The following is a 16,032-nucleotide window of genomic DNA, read 5'->3' as shown; positions in this document are numbered from 1 at the left end:
TCAGTTTTGAGTCGTATGTCAACCGTTTATCATACACAAACAGGGGTTTGCCGGCTGGATTAACGAGCATTTGACTTTTGTTGATGAGGACTGGCTACTGATTAAGCTATAATAAATTTTGGACAGTGCTTTGCTCTCTGCCTATTTCAAACCGCATCATTCCTAATGCTTCACAAGCTCGTCCTCGTCAACAAAGGTCAAATGTGCGTTACTCCACCCACAAAACTCCTTGTTTACATATGAAACAACCCGTCCTCGACTCAAGTCCATTACATCCAGCGGTCGATCCCACAAAGACGTTCATAAATTTTAGCCTGCTGTTCATTCAAAATGGGAATTTTCTCAAATATAAATTACTATTATAATATATTAGCATATTGTGCATATATATATATAGGCATAAGTTAGGTTAGGTGTTTAGGTTCTGTTGGCGATTATTTGTATTTATAGTACGTGGGTGAAGCATTTACAGCGTTGTGGTTCGAACAAAATTTGTCGGTGAAGCACTTGTTCCGGAAGTGTTCGAACGTCATCAGTTGTGAGTCGTGTGTAAACCGTTTTTCATTCATAAACAGGGGGGTTTGGCAGGTGTATGGAATGGACTTTGGGTCTTTGTTTCGAGGACGGGCTGATATGAAAAGCGGTTTATACACGACTCACGACTGATAAGGATCGAAGATTTCTCGATCAGTGCTTCGCTGACACCGCTGTTCGTATCGCAACTCTGTACATGCTTCACCCTCGTATTACAAAATACAAATAATCGTCAACAGAACCTAAACACTTCACCTATACATAATTTTAACATATATATAAATAAATATATTTCTTCATAATATAAGAACAAACGCCTAACGGACCTAGCAGTAGGTGTTACCTGTAGATGTCATCGTTAGTGGACAACACTGACAGTGTCACTTGGTGACCTCCACTGATGTCGCTGAGGCCACAGAACTGGCAGATTAGATACCTGAATACGTTCCTATTGTATAGTGTGGTGGAGGCAGCGTTGTACCTAGACTAGCTCTCTCTCTCTCTCTCTCTCTCTCTCTCTCTCTCTCTCTCTCTCTCTCTCTCTCTCTCTCTCTCTCTCTCTCTCTCTCTCTCTGTAGTATGAACCAATCAGCTCGACCCTACCCAGCAGATAAGGCTGCTGTATGGGCGATTACAATGGTGATGAGTATATAATCATCTTAAGCACTCGCCGACGTGATAAGATTCAAATGATTAACTTCACTGTCAAGAGGCTTGGTGTCTTTGCTTCTAGGAGCAGTGGAGCAGTACCAGTCAGCGTAGGTTTCTTGTGCACGAGATTGTCTTGACACGTCTCTTCCTCTCGGTGTACCTGTCGGTGGACTTCTTAGCGCATATCTCCCTCGTGGTGCAACTCTGTGGACGTGCCTGAAGACAGTGTTTTAGCTGCTTACTCTTAAAAAGTAAGTATTTGACCTCGACTTAAGAGGTTTCTTCTTTTAACGCCGCTTTCTCATTGTCCCTCAGCTGTTTCTTTTTCCTCTTCTCATTCCGGAATGTAAAATAATAACATACTAACATACATAGAGTTTAAGGTGATAATCTAGCAGTATTCGACTTGACTCAAACTATATTGATGAAACTTTGCATTGAGAATATCTGAAACATTGTTTTTTTGGTGAAGGAGCAGTGACCTTGAATTTGATAGCTGGAAGAGGTTTGCCATATTTCATCCAGAGTGATTTTCCGCCAGTATAATGTCACAAAAAACGATATTTGCCTCAGAAGCAGCGAGGATCTCTGCGAAATGTGTCGTAATATGTATGAGCGACGCCATTGCAGATTTTGTAATTTTCTGCGAAATTGAACAAATTATAAAAGTCAAATAGAAGTTCCTTTGCTCATATCTTCATTATTAATTAATATATTTTCCTTCTCTCAGAGATGAGAGCATGGAGACTGCTAGCGAGGTCCTCAACTTGGCTGGTGACCTCGAGGACTGGAGGAACATCTCCAGGGTTAAGGCCGACATGTCACATGACCCGAGGTGTGTCACAGTGTCAGACTGCTCAGAACGACCCACCTAGCAGCAGTAATGACAACAGAGACCCCAACCCATCACCATATCATGAAGATTCAAGCATTAATACCCACTCTCCGTATGCCACGCCATACCTGGAGGCTTACAACCTGATGGAGGAGAACGCGGATATGATCTTCGAGCCGGAGACGATGTTAAGTGAGAGGAACTACATAGCGGAGGCCGAGGACAGAAGCCATCCGCGTCCTGCCTCCCAGCTGCCCGGCCCCCGCTCCTGGCCTATTGTGGGCTGTCTTCCATACATGCTCACACACAAGGGTGAGGTTCCAAGGCCAGGTGGAAGCATTCCCCCTCTCACTCCCTCACCCTCCCAAACACACACAGGCACACACAACTAGGCGAATACACACACTTTAGAGATGACAATTACTTGTGACAGTTGATGGCACTCCAGAGTGATCACAATGTTCCGAAACTAGATATTGGCAGTGAACTGTCTTTTAAAAAATTAAAAGTTTAGACATCATTGTAATATATAATGCAGGAATTGTCTGTTTGATTCAGATAAACTGAAGTAAGCACTGGGCCAAAAGAAGGTTGGTAATCAGCAGTATTTTTATTTAAGCATTCATTAACATTTTGGCGGCAACTTCTCCTCTAACAGACCAAAACATATTTAGTTTTACTCTGTATTTCTCTCGATAAGTCACATTACCATCTGTGTCTCTTCGCCAGACTTCGATCCCCAGCGCGTGTACCTGTTCTGGGAGGCTGTACGGCAAGAGTTTGGTCCGATCTTCAGGAAGGACATGCCAGGTCACCCCTGTCTGGTGTTCATCACCCGGCCCGAGGACCTGGAGACCCTGTTGCGCTCCACCATGTATAACCCCGTCAGGCCAGGGATGGCTTCCCTCAAAAGGATCCGAAGTGAAGGAGGAGCAGACGGCCACAGTCGACTCCACGACCACATCTTCAGGGGCAAGGCGGGCATCCTGGCAGAGTACGTTGGTGTTTGTGTTTGGTCGATGGTGGCATGGTGTTCGAACTAGAGGAAAGGGGTGGTGTTGAGGGCTAGAAGGTGTTGGGGTGTACTAACGTGACTGAAGAGTTTAAGGGCTAGGTGTTGCAGTCAAGTATATGAAGTGAGCGAGTTGCTGAAGGTAATAATGTAAAGATGAATGTTGTGCTGGAGTATTTTAATGTTTCTAAATTAATTTAGAGTTCTAATTAAGATTTCGGTCAATAGTTGCCATTCATTACCCTCAAAAATCATGTAATCAGTTACCTTCCCTCTTAAATTGACTTCTTCAAAGAAGAATGATCAAAGATCATGATGACCAGAAATCACCTCTGGCGACGTACTGAGCAAGTTTGCCACAGACAGGGTCAGGAGTGGTGGAGGGTGAGGCGCCGTGTTCAACGTCCCCTCACTAACCCCGACATCGTCCACCGGTACCTGCCTCAAATGGACCAAGTAGCCAAGGAGTTCGTCCACAGGTAGGCCCTGCCTCTACTAGCACCTGCCTCATATGAACCAAGTAGCAATGGAGTTCTATTATAGGTAGGCTGTTTGCCTCCCAACTTACACTCGTATATTGAAGACTCATATATATTCATATACGCGGTCAACAGCATATTAAATAGATATATAATTGTTTCACTAATTGCAGAATTCGAACAATGAGAGACGACAGGAACGAGGTACCAGAGAGCTTCAACAGTGAGCTATACAAGTGGGCTTTAGAGTGTAAGTCTCAAGTCCTACTTTCTTGTAATTTTACATTGTGGTCCATATAATTTTCAGTACGTCTGGGTGTTAATTTGTTTATCTCTAGTTGTTATTTCTCAATATTGTGCTGGTGGTCGTCCGTCTATTTATATTGATTTGTTTAAGAGTGTTTGGTACATTGCCTGAAGTTCTTTTATGTGCCTTCGCCGTGTTGTGCCACCACCTGCGCTACCCACACCACCTGCACTACCCCACCACCTGCACTACCCCACCACCTGCACTACCCACACCACCTGCACTACCCACACCACCTGCACCACCCCCCACCTGCACTGTACCTGGGATTAGCACTGGGCACCATCGCGCTGGAGCGTCGTCTTGGATGTTTCGAGGACACGACGTCGTCTCCTTCGTCTACTCGTCCGCTGCGCCTCATTGAGTTGGCCCAGCAGCTGCTTGGGGCGCTGCACGAGACCGAGAACGTGAAGCTGTGGCAGTACTTCCCTACCGCCTCCATCAGGAGACTTCAGGAGGCACACCAGGTCTTCACAGAGTGAGTCGAACTTCAACTTATAATTACACACAGAGATCACACTAACGTGATGCATCAAATGAACAAATCCACAACGGCCGAAGCTCGTAGCTTCTTAATTTCTTCTTCTTATCTTCTTCTTCTTAATCTTCTTAAGCTTCTCTTACGAAGCTTAATCGTAGCTCAGTCGATTAAGGCAGTGTCTGGGATGCTCCCGGACGCAGGTTCGAATCCTCGTCACGGCCCTTGTGGATTTGTTCATTCAACTTATAATTCTTTGTGAAGAGTACCCCGTTCAGTACGGGGAACTGAACGGTGTGATTAGTCTGTCAAAGAACTGAATGGAATATTTTTACAGTCGTCGCATTACAATCATGACATAAACATTTCTCACACTTTTTTATATGCTGGAAAAATTATATTATTGAATGTGATTTTCGTTTCCCCATTTTGATGGCTTCCTCTCCCACCGTCAGCGTAGCTCTTGAGGCCATACGAGATACCGAGCGGCTCCTGGGCGCTCGTCCAGGTCACCGCACCATGAACACCTCCTGCCCGCTCCAACACCACCAACAGGAAGATGGGAAGACAGCCAGCTTGTTGGAGACCCTGCTGGGGACCCCAGGACTCTCCAGGGAGGACGTCCTCACTTTCCTGCTGGATATGATATCAACTGGCATTGACACGGTGAGAAGGCAAGGTCAGCTTAGGCCAAGTAGGGAAGAACGATTGGGCACCAGTCGTGCCAGAGCTCAACTCACGCAAGCACAACTAGGTGACTAAAACTAGGCGAATACAACAGCAGCGTCCGCAACAGTTACAGAGGAAGGCAATAGATGGCGGTGGCGGCTGTGACAGGTCAACCATTCTCCAGACCCCCATGTTTCCTTTTTATAATGTCGCCCATTATGCTCTTCCTTTGTGCAATGTCCTGGAAACTCACAAATTCCTGGTGGCGGTGGGACGAAAGTAATGGCAGAAAATAACATGAAAGATGTAAGACGCCTTCTCTCACATGGTTCCCTCGTCCCTCGCCAGAGGGCTCCCACTCACGTGGTTCCCTCGTCCCCCGCCAGAGGGCTCCCACTCACGTAGTTCCCCCATCCCTCGCCAGAGGGCTCCCTTGCTCCGGAAAATATCCTAAACCAAATTAAAAACTGTAATTTTTCCCGTTGCAGAAGATTCGAACCTACTGGACTCCCAGTCAGGCACATAATGTGACCTTTATAATGCAATAGATAGGAAATGATATGACCACTATCTTAAAGAAATCTTTTCAATCAAAATGTCCGTTTTTTTCTTAGCGGTCAACAAAAATGCGCTATACAAAAGATTTTGTTTAAAAGAACGTCCTGTAGTCTTAGATAATTCATAACTAAATTAGGTAACAATTCGGATTGCATCCGTATACAACTACCATGAACGTTTGCCAGTCTCTTTTCTGGAAATTTATAGTTTCGTTGAAATTAATTACTCGTGAAAACTTAAGATATGAAAAAGGAAAAAAGTTATAATTTCGTACCAAATCCGGATTCATGTTTACGTTCGGGTAACGCAGAATGGATGCAAAATTCGGAGATTCCTTTTCCTTTTCGCATCTAGGCAGTTTGTGAGCTGTCCAGCGAAGTTGTTTCATCTTAAATGATTGCCTTTATTGTCTAAGTTGCTTTCAAGATATAAATTGACAAGATATAAAGTGCAGAAAATGCATGATGCAAAATGATAAATGCATCCTAAGCTTTCTAGAGAGGAATGAAAGTTATTGCAGTAATAGACCCAAAGATTTAGAAAGAGGCGGAGTTAGAGAGCTAGTGCTCAACGCTGTAAACCCAATTGGGTGAGTACATACAAACTCGCATGGAAATCACCAGTATAATGACAACATACACCAGTACAATATACACATACACAACATACAGACATACATATACTAATTTTAAGTGCACCGGTCCAGTATATAGGACCAAGTAATGACTAGTAATTATGTAGTGTGATTTTATATACTGTACCAAGTTCACTACAAAATCAAACATTCAACAAACAATTTAATGTACAGATTTGTGTGTTCTTCTTGGATGCACTTATAAACACTCCTGGTTCGTGACACAGAAGCTAAATAAGGGTCTAGAATACATGTATATAATGTATATCTTTCATGTTAACCACGCCACACATCAGAAAGTTAAAAATGCCTTGATAATGTTATTAAAAGATTCCCCCATTTTGTACCCGCAAGATAACGTAAGATTTTAAGGATAACGTCCCAGCTGTATCTGGGTACAAGTGACAGGATGAACAACCCAGCATGTTTTCTTCCTATTGGGGAATGTTGTACATGCTGCTCTGGTGTTGTGTCCCCTACACCCCTACACCCAGACACCCCTACACCCAGACACCCCTACACCCAGACACCCCTACACCGAGACACCCCTACACCCAGACACCCCTACACCCCTACATCTCACCACTAACACTGGATGGAATACATTAGGCACACATTTGGGCAAAGATTTCAAGGTGATAAAAGTGAGAAACTGAAAAATGGGAGTGGCAGGCGCCGCGCGTCAACACTGGACCGGCGCTAATCACTCTCCCTGTCCAAAGGTTACTCTATCTTGTAAAATAGTTGTTAGTGATAAATAATTATTCTAATGGGTCAGATAACCTTGAGGTTACCTCTCTGTGTCTGTCTCTCTAGGATAATGCCCAGGAGACAGAGAGAGAGAGACAGACACATACAGAGATGCAGAGACAGAGAGAGAGGAGGAGGAGAAGACGTAACTCTCGGCTTGTCACCTTCCCCCTCCCCAGACGAGCCACGCCGTGGGCAACCTCCTGTACCTGTTGGCGAAGCACCCGAAGGAGAGGCAGAAGGTGCAACAAGAGATCGACAAAGTGGTGGGCCGGCCTGACCACCTGACACCCGCCCACCTGGCTAACCTCACCTACACCAAGGCTGTCTTCAGGGAGACGCTCAGGTGAGACGAGATTACTCTACCTCTCAGTGTCCCATTTTCCAGGCTCTTTTATTGAAGAAGATAGTTTGGACTAGCTCTCCTGAGCTTGTCTATAAAAGAGTTACTTAGATTAGTATAGTTTAGTGTTCATGGCGAAGCTGAACAGCTGGAACATCAACTCTTTCGCCACAAAATATTGGTTAGTTTCCCCTGTATGGGCGGAAAATTGGGCCTTATGTTTATGCATGCTTCCTTGTCTATCTAGACCTTGTTCAGTCTGAATTTTCTCAATAATTATATTATTATTCATGTACGATTTGTTTCAATGATGAGCGAGTGTGTCCGTATCCCTCAGAGTGATGCCTGTGAATGTTGGCATCGTCAGACGCCTCAACCGTGATGCTGTGCTGGGCGGATACCTGGTGCCTCAAGGGGTGAGTTGAAGCGTGTTGTTATTTTTTCTCTCTCTCTCTCTCTCTCTCTCTCTCTCTCTCTCTCTCTCTCTCTCTCTCTCTCTCTCTCTCTCTCTCTCTCTCTCTCTCTCTCTCTCTCTCTCTCTCTCTCTCTCTCGCTTCTCCGTCTTCACCCCTGCCCTCTCTGCCCCACAGTGGGAGGTGGTGGCACCGACGCTGCTCCTGAACCATCAGGAAGATGTTTTCCCACGCGCGCACGAGTTCCTGCCAGAGAGGTTCCTGAGGGGGTCGAGCCTCGCTCCGCGCCACAACTTCTCCTTCCTGCCTTTCTCCTACGGCCCCAGGATGTGCCTTGGCAGGAGGATCGCCTACCAGGAAGTATTCTGCCTCGTTGTCAGGGTGAGACTTACGTGTGGGTGTGTGTGTGTGTGTGGGAGGGTGTGTGTTGGAGGAGAGTGTGTGTGTGTTGGAGGAGAGTGTGTGTGTGTGTGTGTACTCACTTAGTGGGAGGATGCGGGTGTGACTCCCAAACTTTGTCCTCTCGGCCGCCGTGTGGGAGTGTTGGCAAGTGTGGTCGAGTTAGCGAGTGTGGGATATTTGTTTCTATGCCTCTCGCTACATAAATCTACAAGTGTTTCCACTTATTCTGGCTTCAAGCATCCCTGACTTGTCCCCGTTTTATCAGTCTAAAGTATTGTTCTTGCAGACGAGGGGACACAATAACGTGGCTGAAATCTGTTGATCAAACCACACACTAGAAAGTGAAGGGACGACGACGTTTTTGGTCCGTCCTGGATCATTCTCAAGTCGATTGTGAGAATGTCCCTGGACCATTGACAATCGACTTGAGAATAATCCAGGACGGACCGAAACGTCGTCGTCCCTTCACTTTCTAGTGTGTGGTTTGGTCAACAAGTATTATTCTTGTGCGCAGGTGCTGAGTGAGCTTGACGTGGACTACAAGTACGGGGACGTCCACCTGGTCAACAAGCTCAGCTACGGACCGTCTCGCCCGCTACAGTTCACCTTCACAGACCGTAGATGAGACCTTGGCTGACCATTTTTTGCCTATTGTACCTCCTTTTTCTATTTAGATTTTGAAACTGGTGTGTATAATGTGTCCCCTACAACAGCTTGGACCAGCATAGTCTGAGGATGAACTGGTGGGGGGTCGGCCGCAGCTTGGACTAGCTTAGCTTAGACTTAGGCTTATATATATAGTATATATTCCCCAATGGGTAGGCGGGGAAGAGAGGGGAATAGGTGGAGGAGAGTTGACTTAAGTGGGAAAGTGACGGGGCTTAAGCAAGCTGCTTGTCACCTGGTCAATGGTTTGTGAGACAAGTGCTCACGAAAGATGTTTCAAGTAAACTGACTTGATAACTGACAAGTAAAGTCTCCTACGCCAGGGCGGAGTGTGCTGGTTTGGGAGGGTCGGCCGCAGCTTGGTAAAGCTTAGCCTGAGAACGGGTTTAAATATTAGTAATAAACTGTTTTCATAAATTCGATGCGAATATAGTTTATGGTATTTAATCTTATGGTCATGATAAATATTGTTGTGTTACTTGTATTTTCATAGCTTGTTTTTCCTGAGAGATATATTGATCCTTTTTAAAGGACATGCGTGAAGCAGCGATGACCTTTGGTGTTCAAGACCACTACGAGGTCATCAGTTCACTCAATGTATTTCGTAAATAGATATTTCTATTACAAACAACAAAATATTTTCGTAAACTAAATATTTCGTCTTGCGTATAGCTCCTTGATTTGTTTAATATTACTTAATTTACTGTGTTGTTATGACGTTTATACAAGTTGCAAGATATTTATATGTTGCATATATATCAGAGATTACAGGACCATCAGATATAAGTCAGTTTTACACAGGACCAAAGGCTGTGTAATGGATTCTACTCTTTTATTTAAAATAAGGAGAATAAAAATCATTCTTCCTTAGGAACAAACTTTAATATATAATAATAACAAACTGCACTCTTTATATTGCAAATGAATTAAAAATATATTATTTTAGACAGTCTTAATTAGTGTTTTGTGACTATAAAATATGAAAGTTATTGGTGTGTTGTAAACAAGTTTTGTACAGTAGGTGGAGAGGCTATAGGACGGGTGGGTTGAAATCTGCAGCAGTTCATAATGTTCTTCACTGTTCTTCACTTATTCTTGCAGTGTTCATTAGTGTTTACGTGCCCTGCCTTGGGGATACAATTTCCTCTGAATATAGCCTGCTCCTAATACAGCCTACTCCGAATTGAACCATCTCTGACTGCCCTAAATGCAACCCCTGTCTGAATGCAGTTCAAACAGGGTTTGAACCATTTTCAAGTCGATTGTGAGAATGTGGCTGAAATCAAAGACCAGGCCAGGCTGCATACCAGGCTGCATTCTGGTCTGAATGCAGCCTGGTCTGGAAACTGCTAGCGTTTTGCCACAGGCTAGATGAAAGGCAAGTACAGTCTTCCATAGACTGGAGGGATACAACTGCTATAGTTAAAAACTGGCCAGAAACGAAGGCTGAAGCCTGCCTTGGTTAAGACTGAGGGAAGGAGAAAGGAGTTTTCAGTAGCTACAGGCTGGAAGGAGACAGCATGACCGGGTGACAGGCTGGCGAGAGAAGGTAGTAAAACCCGCACTGACTACCAACTGTCTGTTACGGCTCCCGACGATGTAACTGGCGCGTCAGTTGTAAAGATCCGTCGCTGGGTGGGCATTCTGCGACGTAATTGAGCAGGCAACTGGGCGTTCCTGCGTCGTCTCCTGACCTGCACGTGACCCCAGTTGACCTGATCACCTCGCATCTCATCCCTTCCGTGTCGTTGTTCAAGCCACAGCTTGAGCGCGTACCTGCCACAATCAGGTTAGGTTAGGTCTGGGCCATACTGATGGCTCATACTGTATGGCCCATACTGATGACCCAGACGAGGTTAGGTTAGGTTAGGTTAGGTTAGGTCTGGGCCATAGTGATGGCCCATACTGTATGGCCCATACTGATGACCCAGACGATGTTGATTCAACGTTTCTTCTGGATATTGTGTCCACTGGGATGTTGCACTGCAACTTATCCATGTTTTAATGTTTAGTAAATACGCATGATTTATCAAATTTTGTATTTTAAAAAGTAATCATGCTTGACCAGAATTCAACTACTGTATATTGGCTTTGGTTTTCTTTATATTGCCTCCTGACCTTTCCTTTGACCTCCTGACCTTTCCTTTGACCTCCTGACCTGCCCTTTGACCTCCTGACCTGCCCTTTGACCTCCTGACCTCGACCTAAAGACAGACCCTTAACCTCCTGACCTGGTTCCTGTGGTGAGGCGCTCCACCTCGAAGCCCGGTTCCGGCATCTTCTTCCTGAGGGTCTTCGGGTTGAGGATCCCAGTCACGTGCTCTGAGAGACCCGCGTCCCGTGGGACTGGTTAGTGACTGGTCTAGGGAGAGGTACAGGGAGCATGGGAAGAGGAGGGAAGGGAAGGGAGACGAGAGACGGGAGAGTAAGAACGAAGGAGTGAGGGGACAGAATGAGAGAGAAATGAGACAGTATTACGAAGGGGGGTGATAAAAAAAAGACAGTAAAGAAAGATAAATGAGACACCATGAATAAAAAGGAGTGGGGCGGAGATAGTAGGAAAGAGGGAATAAGACGCATCAAGTAAAGACGACGGAATGGGACTGTGAACTAAAGGAGGGAAATGAAACGGGAACACTAAGGAACAGGGAGTGGGACAGAGACAGTAAGGGAAGGAGAGTGAACCAGACCTACCTACAATATGGTAGTTCTCTCCCATAATCAGGGAGAAATATGCCATGAATATTATAATGGTTGTCAGCATTATAGGTTATCACAGAGTAATCTAATATGCACTCGACTCCACAATGTTAAGTGGAAGACAAAGCTGAGAGCATCCGGTGCGAACGAGAGTGAAATCGAACAAAATATTTATACAAAATGTGTCATTAAAAAGTTTGTTGCAACAATCCATCAATGTTTTCCTCGGCACTGGAACGAAATGGCCGAGAAAAAATATTTATTTGAATGTATTTATTTGAAGTTTTGAATTGAAATGGTTTCAGTATTATTATTTGAGAACCGTGATATTATCAAACTGCTGTTGCATGGCGGCAAGTGCCAGACTACTATTGAAAAGGCTGCTTCTTTGCAATACAATTATTCAACAGGCCCTGGTATACATAAGAGGTGCTGACCAGACCACACACTAGAAGGTGAAGGGACGACGACGTTTCGGTCCGTCCTGGTCCATTCTCAGTCGACTTGAGAATGGTCCAGGACGGACCGAAACGTCGTCGTCCCTTCACCTTCTAGTGTGTGGTCTGGTCAACATACTTCAGCCACGTTATTGTGACTCATCGTCTGCATAAGAGGGGCTCTTACCTCCCTCGGTGTTAACTAGTGTGATGGGTATGTCCCTTGAGGAGGGTCTGTTGGACCCGAAGACCACTACCTCCGCCATCTCCTGCGTCAGCCACAGGCACGCGTCCACCTCGCTGCTGTCCAGCTGACGGAGGCACGGTAGGTGAACCACTTCTCCGCCATTGAGGTTTGGCCAAGGTTCACAGAGCAGTTACGCGTCCACTTGTGATATCTGAACCTCTTATCTCGCTCGCAGAGATTATTCGGTACTTACTAAATAGTTTGAGCTCCGAGGCGCTACGAGGTGATCCATAGCAGTAACCCTGGGTTGAGGCCGACCTCGTAGCGCTTCGGAGTTCGTAAACTGGGATTAAATACCACCTAAGCCGCCATGAGTAACAGAGGTACAGATCTTTGGAATGGACACGCAAATGTTGTGTGAATCTTGGCATTTCTAAAGTTCAAAATTCTAGAATGAGAGATTTCAGTTTCCTAGACTGTTAAACTGCTAGTGTGTGTCTCGAAAGACTTATTTCTAAACATTGCAAGACCTACAATTGACATTTCCAGTCAACTTTGTTTACACCACTATTTATGCATTTGTTATATAGGAGGCTGGTGAGGCTACTCCAGACCGACAACCAGAGCGCAACTCCATAGTCTCCTGAGACTGATGGATGCCTACTATTACTATATAGGAATAAACTTGAGACTTATTCTGGTTTATAAATAGCATTCAGCATGGGTTTAGTCTAAGTTTCCACCCCCTTCAACCCCCTTCCTCCCTAGACGCACCTTGAGTTTCCTCTGCAGGTCGGAGGCAGTGAGAGGTACCCTGATGTGGAGGTAGACCACCAGGTGGTGCCTCGTGGGCTCCCCCATATAGAGGACAGGCGGGTACAGCGACTCCCACAGACCCAACACTCGGCATTTTCCTTCTGAGGGTGGAGACGACGATGGATTACCCTTCTCCTTCTGCGTGGCTTCGTTCTTTTCTTTCGACAACGTTTGTTCTATCCCCTCCTCGTCTTCCTCCTCTTCCTCCTTTAGCAGCATCTCCAGTCCCGTCTCCTCCATCACCTCCCGCAGGCCCGCCTCCACCAGTGTCTCGCCTTCCTCTGGAAACCGTAAACAAATGGAATAGTGAAAAAAAGAAGAATTAAACTCAAAGTTGAGGAACTGAAGACTATGCAAAACAGAAGTTGAGAGTAAGGATAGAGGGAGGTATATACTGATGTATGAAGAGATGAACCTAAACTCGTAGAATCATAGATGAATTGAGATGAATTAGGAGAAGGTGTAGCAAACTGGGATGATGTAAGTAGTATGAGATGAGGGGATGGTGGTAGATCAGGGCCTTGACATGTTCCCGAGTCATCCTTGTGAATGTCTTTCAAGACACAATTGTAACATGCGAGACGTCCAAATATATCGATGACAGCCCCCGCCTTCCTCTGATGCCTCTTCCAGCAAGCCTCTCCCTATTCAGTGTTGATTTTTCTCCGTTTTCTTCTCTGGATCCCACTGAAACCTCCGCCTCCCCCCATTCTCCCCTACGTATTGCCCCTTGTCCCTGACTTACCAACGTGGCCGCCAGGGGGGACCCACACCCCAGGGAAGGTCCTCATGTGCTGAGCCCGGCGGGTCATCAGGAGGTGTCCGTCGCTAGCCTCCAGCAGGACGCTCACACCCACGTCCACACCCCGCGCCAGGGTCTCCGGGGGAAGGGCCTTCTTCTGCTCCGGCTTGATCTTGTGAGCGACGCAGAAGGGCGGGTGCTGCAGGAAGGACGAAGAGCATGACGAAATACCTCACTAGGAAAGTTCGTCTTCATTCCCATTAATTTTTTTTACAGTATAATGAGCAAAATACCTTTGTAAAATATTTGTGTAAAATATGGAGACATACATTTATGTTTTGAGGATGTACGAACGGTATAGAATGCACATTTGTTTACAAATTTTAAACTAAATTCATAACAAATGTAATGCACAGATTGTCATTCCATGCATTTGGCAATAGCAAACATGCAACCCTAAGATTTGAGCATGAGCATGAGTTGCCTATAAGCAAATTAGTAGAAGCCATGAGAAGGATTCGAATCTATGCTCTGGGTACCCCAAAGCCGTATTCCGAACGTTAGTGAACTGTAGTCTTGGTTTCAGACTCGTATTAACTGACAAATCTCACACCTTAGAGGTCTTAGAGGGTCTTAGAGGGGTCTTAGAGGTTTACTTGGTGTCTAGTTGACATATGTCGCTGTTTCATGTCTCAGGCTTACAGCCCTGCACTCGTCGGCACTAAAATACATATTCCAAGTTGCATTTAATGATAAAATAATTTTTAGGTTCTCTCGACTTGTTCGTCTCATTCTTCGTCTGTTACCCGCCTTACTTTAGCGTGTGCATGTTATTTATCAATGTCGCTGTTCACTCTCGCTCGCGAGCATGGTGAACAGATCATTCAAGTGTTAATCATGACCGTATTGGATTAGTTATAAAAAGGAGGAAACTGTCTAAGGGTAGGTGGCCTTACCTGGAACCTGAAGGCCACGGGCTGGTCAACACTGGTGGTGTTAGGCGCCCTTCCCTGTGGTGACGGGGGCTGGAGGTACACGATGTTGTTCTCAAGCCAACATTCCACCCGCCCAAAATCGTCGTGAATGTCGAAGTAGTCAAGGAGACACCGGCCGAACTCCGCCGGCTGGAAGCCCTCATGATGCTTCTTCCTCGCGTGGACCACCGTGCGGGTGATGGATGCTGCTGGTGGTGGTGGTGGTGACGAAGCAGGGAAACTCATGGCTTGAGGTTAATGGCCATGAGCACCCACGTTGGGCCATGACAGACAGTGGATACCGACAGTTCTCACTCGCCCTGTATTTCACGATACTCCCTCGTCATTGTTCTGTCAGTACCTCAGTTTAATTATTTGCACGACGTCGACCGGACACGGGTTGGCTATCCTCGCCGCACGACGTCGACCGGACACGGGTTGGCTATCCTCGCCGCACGACGTCGTCCGGACACGGGTTGGCTACCCTCGCCGCACGACGTCGACCGGACACGGGTTGGCTATCCTCGCCGCACAACGACGACCGGACACGGGTTGCCTATCCTCGCCGCACGACGTCGACCGGACACGGGTTGGCTATCCTCGCCTCACGACGTCGACCGGACACGGGTTGGCTATCCTCGCTGCACGACGTCGACCGGACACGGGTTGCCTATCCTCGCCGCACGACGTCGACCGGACACGGGTTGGCTATCCTCGCCGCACGACGTCGACCGGACACGGGTTGGCTATCCTCGCTGCACGACGTCGACCGGACACGGGTTGTCCAGCACGCTGATCGTAGTCCGTGTGTTAATTCATGTTATCTCTTTTTTGTTCCCTATAAAGTGCAGTAAAGTGGATGGTGTTAGGTGTTAAGTTCCAACAACCGCGGGGTGGGTATTAAGGCCACCACAAGAACTTTTTGACCAACTAAAAAGTATACTCTAGTACTGAATATACTCCAGGCCCAAAGTATACTCTGTATATTACACCTCATGAGTGTATATATTCACTTTGAACTGTAAATGTCATAGCATATTGGTTCCCGCTACTCAGGACCACAGTCAGAAAGGTCTGTCTTTAATACTGATGAAGATGTGAACTGTTTGGGGCTGTGAGACGACACGTTTCTATCTATCTAAAGATAGATATCTTTATAGATATCGATAGATATCGTTTCTATCTAAAGACAGTTCGCACAACCAACGTTATTATCCACAAAAGTCTTCTCCAGATTTGGTACAGTAAAAAGAAAAAGGTAGACAGTAGACTTTATAGAAGATGACAGTTTGCCTATAAGGCTTTTCTACGATCAAGTCTACTCCTACTTTGGTATATATCTACTTCACCGTCAGCACTGTGTCTTGTTCAAGACGTGCACTGTGATAATTGAAAATTTAAAATTTAAAATTTTCTTATTGAAAATGAACCTTTACTGAGCAACT

The 16,032-nt window shown here is 45.8% G+C and overlaps 2 protein-coding genes across 4 annotated transcripts; one reads left to right on the top strand and one right to left on the bottom strand.

The window, feature by feature from the left end:
• The first annotated feature begins 939 nt into the window (after positions 1–939).
• LOC123746339 (cytochrome P450 CYP12A2) lies at positions 940–10,819 on the top strand. Of its 3 annotated transcripts, XR_011225149.1 has the most exons (12): positions 946–1,436; positions 1,916–2,332; positions 2,750–3,014; positions 3,395–3,511; positions 3,685–3,761; positions 4,092–4,296; positions 4,752–4,962; positions 7,087–7,253; positions 7,588–7,666; positions 7,841–8,044; positions 8,580–10,530; positions 10,607–10,819. XR_011225149.1 is itself a non-coding variant. In XM_069314974.1 (11 exons), exons 2-11 carry the CDS (start codon positions 1,918–1,920, stop codon positions 8,688–8,690), a joined length of 1,851 nt encoding a protein of 616 aa, XP_069171075.1. In that variant the 5' UTR covers positions 946–1,436; positions 1,916–1,917; the 3' UTR covers positions 8,691–10,819. The 3 variants fall into 3 exon arrangements, 1 of the variants encoding a protein (XP_069171075.1); XM_069314974.1 differs by having other exon boundaries at positions 8,580–10,819; XR_006771494.2 differs by lacking the exons at positions 7,841–8,044; positions 8,580–10,530; positions 10,607–10,819 and having other exon boundaries at positions 940–1,436; positions 6,974–7,253.
• Positions 9,592–15,815, bottom strand: LOC123746214 (nucleoside diphosphate-linked moiety X motif 17). Its single transcript, XM_045727540.2, has 6 exons — positions 14,570–15,815; positions 13,617–13,812; positions 12,830–13,152; positions 12,056–12,179; positions 10,963–11,053; positions 9,592–10,507 (listed from the first exon to the last, which is right to left on the bottom strand). Exons 1-6 carry the CDS (start codon positions 14,831–14,833, stop codon positions 10,300–10,302), a joined length of 1,206 nt encoding a protein of 401 aa, XP_045583496.2. The 5' UTR covers positions 14,834–15,815; the 3' UTR covers positions 9,592–10,299.
• Between the last annotated feature and the right edge of the window lie 217 nt (positions 15,816–16,032).

Source organism: Procambarus clarkii, chromosome 80, assembly GCF_040958095.1.
Source record: "Procambarus clarkii isolate CNS0578487 chromosome 80, FALCON_Pclarkii_2.0, whole genome shotgun sequence".
Taxonomy (NCBI): Eukaryota; Metazoa; Arthropoda; class Malacostraca; order Decapoda; family Cambaridae; genus Procambarus; species Procambarus clarkii.
This window is presented reverse-complemented; position numbering and strand designations above follow the sequence as displayed.

What these genes read in the sequence shown, in the direction of transcription:
- LOC123746339 (XM_069314974.1), top strand. Translation starts at nt 1,918, where the DNA reads ATGAGAGCATGGAGACTGCTAGCGAGGTCCTCAACTTGGCTGGTGACC. An exon ending in GCCAAGGAGTTCGTCCACAG is followed by an intron (nt 3,512 to 3,684) that starts GTAGGCCCTGCC and finishes CACTAATTGCAG; the next exon opens with AATTCGAACAATGAGAGACG. An exon ending in GTCTTCAGGGAGACGCTCAG is followed by an intron (nt 7,254 to 7,587) that starts GTGAGACGAGAT and finishes CGTATCCCTCAG; the next exon opens with AGTGATGCCTGTGAATGTTG.
- LOC123746214 (XM_045727540.2), bottom strand. Translation starts at nt 14,833, where the DNA reads ATGAGTTTCCCTGCTTCGTCACCACCACCACCACCAGCAGCATCCATC. An exon ending in CCGTGGCCTTCAGGTTCCAG is followed by an intron (nt 13,813 to 14,569) that starts GTAAGGCCACCT and finishes TCCTTCCTGCAG; the next exon opens with CACCCGCCCTTCTGCGTCGC. An exon ending in ACTAGTTAACACCGAGGGAG is followed by an intron (nt 11,054 to 12,055) that starts GTAAGAGCCCCT and finishes CGGGTCTCTCAG; the next exon opens with AGCACGTGACTGGGATCCTC.